This window comes from Penaeus chinensis, chromosome 40, assembly GCF_019202785.1.
Source record: "Penaeus chinensis breed Huanghai No. 1 chromosome 40, ASM1920278v2, whole genome shotgun sequence".
NCBI classification, from domain to species: Eukaryota; Metazoa; Arthropoda; class Malacostraca; order Decapoda; family Penaeidae; genus Penaeus; species Penaeus chinensis.
Genome location: NC_061858.1, coordinates 26395817 through 26400816, shown reverse-complemented (window position 1 = coordinate 26400816; position 5000 = coordinate 26395817). Strand labels below are relative to the sequence as shown.

The 5000-nt window shown below is 32.1% G+C and overlaps 1 protein-coding gene across 3 annotated transcripts in view; it reads left to right on the top strand.

Moving 5' to 3' along the window:
- The window catches only part of LOC125047216 (sulfide:quinone oxidoreductase, mitochondrial-like), a 10522-nt gene that overhangs the window by 4432 nt on the left and 1090 nt on the right, over positions 1–5000 (top strand). For all 3 annotated transcript variants that reach the window (XM_047645405.1, XM_047645406.1, XM_047645407.1), the window contains exons 3-10: positions 1–56; positions 511–591; positions 1052–1195; positions 1649–1843; positions 2560–2649; positions 3407–3526; positions 3998–4184; positions 4615–4716. The exon at positions 1–56 is cut by the window's left edge and continues 50 nt beyond it. In XM_047645405.1, coding sequence (XP_047501361.1) covers positions 1–56; positions 511–591; positions 1052–1195; positions 1649–1843; positions 2560–2649; positions 3407–3526; positions 3998–4184; positions 4615–4716 — 975 coding nt within the window. The remainder of the gene's footprint in view (positions 57–510; positions 592–1051; positions 1196–1648; positions 1844–2559; positions 2650–3406; positions 3527–3997; positions 4185–4614; positions 4717–5000) is intronic.

Below are 5000 nucleotides of genomic sequence, written 5' to 3'. Positions count from 1 at the left end.
CTAAGTTTTCCTCTAAGCTCGGCAAAGGCAAGGTGGCAGTGATAGAGCCAGCGGATGTGAGTTCCTTGTTTTGCAGCTGTACATTATTTACTATTATTGTTATTGTTTTGTTGTTGTTGTTATTATTATTATTATTATTATTGTTATTGTTGTTGTTGTTGTTGTTATTGTTACTATTATTACTACTATTATTATTATTATCATTATTATTATTGTTGTTGTTGTTGTTGTTGTTGTTGTTATTGTTATTGTTATTGTTGTTGTTATTATTATTATTGTAATTGTTATTATTCATATATTTATTTTCATCATTCAGTTTTTGCAGATATATTGAGATATATAATAAGTACTTATTTTCGGTTTCAACTGTTTGAATTCAAGTAAATTTCAACAAGATTCTGATATTCTTCTAAGAAATGTTTATTGAATCAGTAATATCTAATACAAGTAGAACTTTGGCTGGTGAAAAGTGGAGCAGGCTGACATTATTCCATGTTTTTCTTGGGACAGATGCACTACTACCAGCCGATGTGGACCTTGGTTGGGGGGGGTATGAAGACATTGGAGAATTCTGGGAAGCCTATGAGCAAGGTAAGGGCATGTCGGTACTTTATGGCAGTGTGTATGTTTGTGATATTATGATTACCCTTTTTGGGAACAGTTAATTTTAAAACGACAGATTCACTCTCTTTTGAAACCTTTGAGACTTGCTTATTTATTATGGAAATATTAAATGGACTGATGCTGAACAGTATTTTAGCTTGTTTTTACTTTTATGAATTTGTGTGCAGTAGCTAATTGATTACATATATTTTGAATAGCAGTTTCAGTCCTTTATTCTTACCTGATGAAATTGTGTGTGTGTGTGTGTGTGTGTGTGTGTGTGTGTGTGTGTGTGTGTGTGTGTGTGTGTGTGTGTGTGTGTGTGTGTGTGCCCATGTTTAACAAAATTGAACAGGTTTGAATACTAATTATTTCATTCTGTTCTGCACTACCAAATTTCTGTTGTGTTGATACTAAAATAGTAATAAAAATTACATGTGACCAACAGGTTCTCCCTAAGAAAGCTGACTGGATAAAGCAGCGTGTTGTCGCCTTCGATCCAGCAAACAATAAAGTGATGACTGATGATGGACAAGAAATAAACTACCAATACCTTGTGGTTGCTCTTGGATTGCAGCTGAATTACAACAAGGTAAGTAACTGGATTTTTAGACATATGATAACTAATATTCACCCAATACCTGCCAGCCAAAAGGGGCCTCAGATAAGTTGCTCTTCTCAGACACTTTTTAGTTGTTGTTTTTGCTTCATACTACATAAGATGATTTGAAATTGAATTGAAGTTGCAGATTTGGAAGACTAGGGAGAAGTTTATTTTTCATTAAAGATATGACCATTTGTGCGGTGGTGATACCTGTGATATATATATATATCCCTTTGACAGTCTAGGGCTAAAGTGACTAGAGATTACCTTGCAAAGGACATGAATCCAACTTCTTCCATTATTGCTTATACTTATGATATCAGTGAATTATATTAGATATAACTAAGTTGAGTACATCACATGCTTGTACAGATATATTATTTTCCCTAACTTGCACTACAGATTGTATACTATTATTCGTCTTTTTCTTTCATCATTCAGATCAAAGGTCTGCCGGAGGCCTTCGAGACACCTGGAGTAGGCTCAAACTACTCACCACTTTATGTAAACAAGACCTTTGAGAGCCTTAGGAACTTCAAGCAAGGCAATGCCATCTTCACATTCCCAGCCACGCCTATCAAGTGTGCAGGAGCGCCCCAAAAGATCATGTATATTGCCGACGAGTACTTGCGCAAGGTTAGTTTTGGTTTTGTGGACTGTATGAAGCTTTTACATATGTGTTTTGTCTTCTCATATTTATAGACCTTTTAATAGCTTGAGCATTATATACTTCCATTATATTGTGTTGGAATCATGTAAATTAAAGTTTATTGGTCTATTAGTAATTTTTCTGTTTCTTCTGTATTTAACTTTTCATCTTTTACTTACTCATTTCACTCTCATCTTTGATTTTTCTCATCATCCTCCTCACTTCTCCCCTCTGTCCTCCTCACTTCTCCCCTCTGTCCTCCTCTCCTGGTTTTTCCTTTTCCTTCCCTTTTATTTTTTGGTCTTACAATTACCTTCTTTCTGATCCTCTTCATCAGGGCATCATCTGAAAACATTTCTCTTTCTCCTGTGTCAACAAGTATTATATAAAATGATAAGCTTAAGTAGTAGATTTTGAATTAGCAATTAAGTAACCTTATTAGTAATTTCTTTGCTTGCTTCATTTTGTTTTGTAATTATTATTTTTATAAGATTCTTGTGTTTTTTACTTGGCAAAATTGGTTACTATTGTATTAGGCATATGAAGTGTTAGTAAATTTATTTTAAAAATTGACACTTATGTTAATATTATCTTCACACATTCTTCTTCTTTTATCTCTTTTGCACTTTTGAAATTTAAAGTGTTGAGTCGGCAAAACAGACAACTTCCTCCTCGTTTACATTATTTCTTTTCTTTTTTCCAGAATGGCAAAAGAGACAAGGCTAATATCCTTTTCAACACCTCTTTAGGAGTAATCTTTGGTGTGAAGAAATACGCTGAAGTTCTTTGGGAGGTAAGAAGTTTGTACCTATTATTATATATTGTAAAAAGCACTCATGTTTTTCCATGAGATTTGAAGTAGTTCTGAATATGTAGCTATAATTTCTTTAAATTTTTTCAATGTATCTTATTGTATTTATGTTCTTCAAAGATGGCTGATTTTTCTCATCAGGTAATCAGAAAGACATTATTTAATCTTATAGTATTTTTTAGGTGTTTAGTTTTTACTTATGCATCTCTTTTTTATTTTTCTTCAACTTTTTATTAGTATACATAGCAGTATTTATGACTTACATTTTCACACTGTCAGATTTTGTATTTGATTAAGTAGATATAAATATAAATTCAAGCCTCCTGATATACTTACTGTCACTTTTATTACTTACCATCACTTTTATTTTGATGGTAATGTTGCAAGTATGTGTTATCTGTATTTTTTTTTTTTGGATTCAATAATATGTGATATACGCATAAGTTCAACATGTGTTTTAATCCAATTTCAATTTATAATAACAGTAAGACATGAGTTCCTCTCATTTGCATGAATAGCCAACTAGTTCTTTACTTTACAGTACCATGAATTCTACTAGGAAGAAACTGGTAGTTTTTTATATTTCATTTATTTTCTCCTTTATGACAATTTTCTTTTTATGCAAAATACTATACTTTGTGCTGTTTAGGATGTGTTCATTGTATATAGACACAGCTGCAAGGTGTTACAACATTCTTATCAACAGACAATTTTTTAATACAGTAATGCTTCTCTCCAGGTCGTGAAGGAGCGGGACCTGACAGTAAACCTTCGTCACAATTTGGTCGAAGTCAAACCTGACTCAAGGGAAGCTGTCTTCCAGAATCTTGACAATCCTGAGGAATTTAAGACATTTGAGGTAAATATGTAGTGATTGTTTGTGTTTTATGTAATATAACATTTTGAAGGATCTGTTTTAGTTCTTTCATGAGAGAAATTCTCTCATGAATTCAAAAATTTATTTAGGAGAAAAAGGTTTTATGGTTAACAGATTATATATTTTTTTCTCAATTGTTCAAAACCACATGTATGAATTGATACATATTATAAGAAAAAAGTCTTTTTTTGCCTCCTTTCTTTCTTTTCATATATATTGAATAATTCAAATAAAAATTCAGTAGCCATAATAAACATGAGAAAAAAAGTGTACAGTCTGGTCTATACTGAATTGATTAAGCTCTTCATTTTACTGTTTAGTTTTTATTGAATGATACATGCATGTTCTACAGATCTTGCAATAACATTTCCATGATCATTTGCATTATTGTTTTTATGACTAATAAGTGTGTTGGTGCTAGATACACATTTCTTGTAAAACTTTACCTTCCAGTATGAAATGCTTCATGTAACACCCCCAATGAGCTCCCCAGATGTGCTAAACCAGTGCACTTCATTAGTGGATGGAGCCGGGTACCTCAACGTCAAAAAGGACACTATGCAGCATGTCGATTTCCCTAATGTGTTTGGTATTGGTGATTGCACTAGTCTTCCGACGTCTAAGACTGCAGCTGCTGTTGGTATGTGGTTGAGAGGTTTCATTTTTATAAATGCCGTTTATAAATGATCTGTATGGTGTAGTTTGTTATGAGGAGGTTTTTGTGCTTCAAAAGAAAGATTTGAATTATTTGTTTAGCGGAGATATGAGGATTATTATTATTATTATTATTATTATTATTATTATCTTTTTTTTTTTTTTTTTTTTTTTTTTTTTTTTTTTTTTTTTTTTTTTTTTTTTTTTTTTTTTTTTTTTTTTTTTTAACGAGACATTAGCTCATTTTTCTGTAGTGATTTGGTAAGCTATGGTTCATTTTTCTGTAGTGATTTGGTAAGCTATAGTTCATTTTTCTGTAGGGATTTGGTAAACTAAAGTAAACTAAACAAGGATTAACAAAAATATATGTACTGAAGATGATACAATGATGATACCCCTTTTGCCCCTTTCCATAGCTGGACAAGTCGGAGTTCTTCGTAAAAATTTGAGTGCAGTCATGGCAGGGAAAAATCCAGATTCTCTTTATGATGGCTACACCTCATGCCCTCTTGTCACAGGTAAGGGCCATTAGATCTGTGAATTCTCATGAATATACACCATTTAATTTCTGGGTTATCAGAATGCTTCGGTTAGCATAAAAATGTGTTTATGTGTATATTGTAATTTTTTAACCTAAGGATATTTCATATTTGTAAGGGGAATTCTGTACTAGAATTGTTGTGATAACAGAGCTCTTTGCTGTGTAATCATTCATTATCCTTTTTTTGTATTTGAACATGCCATTTTACTTTCATGTGTTAGTAGCAAGTAAATATCATTCCAGTGACACTTATCAGTGAAA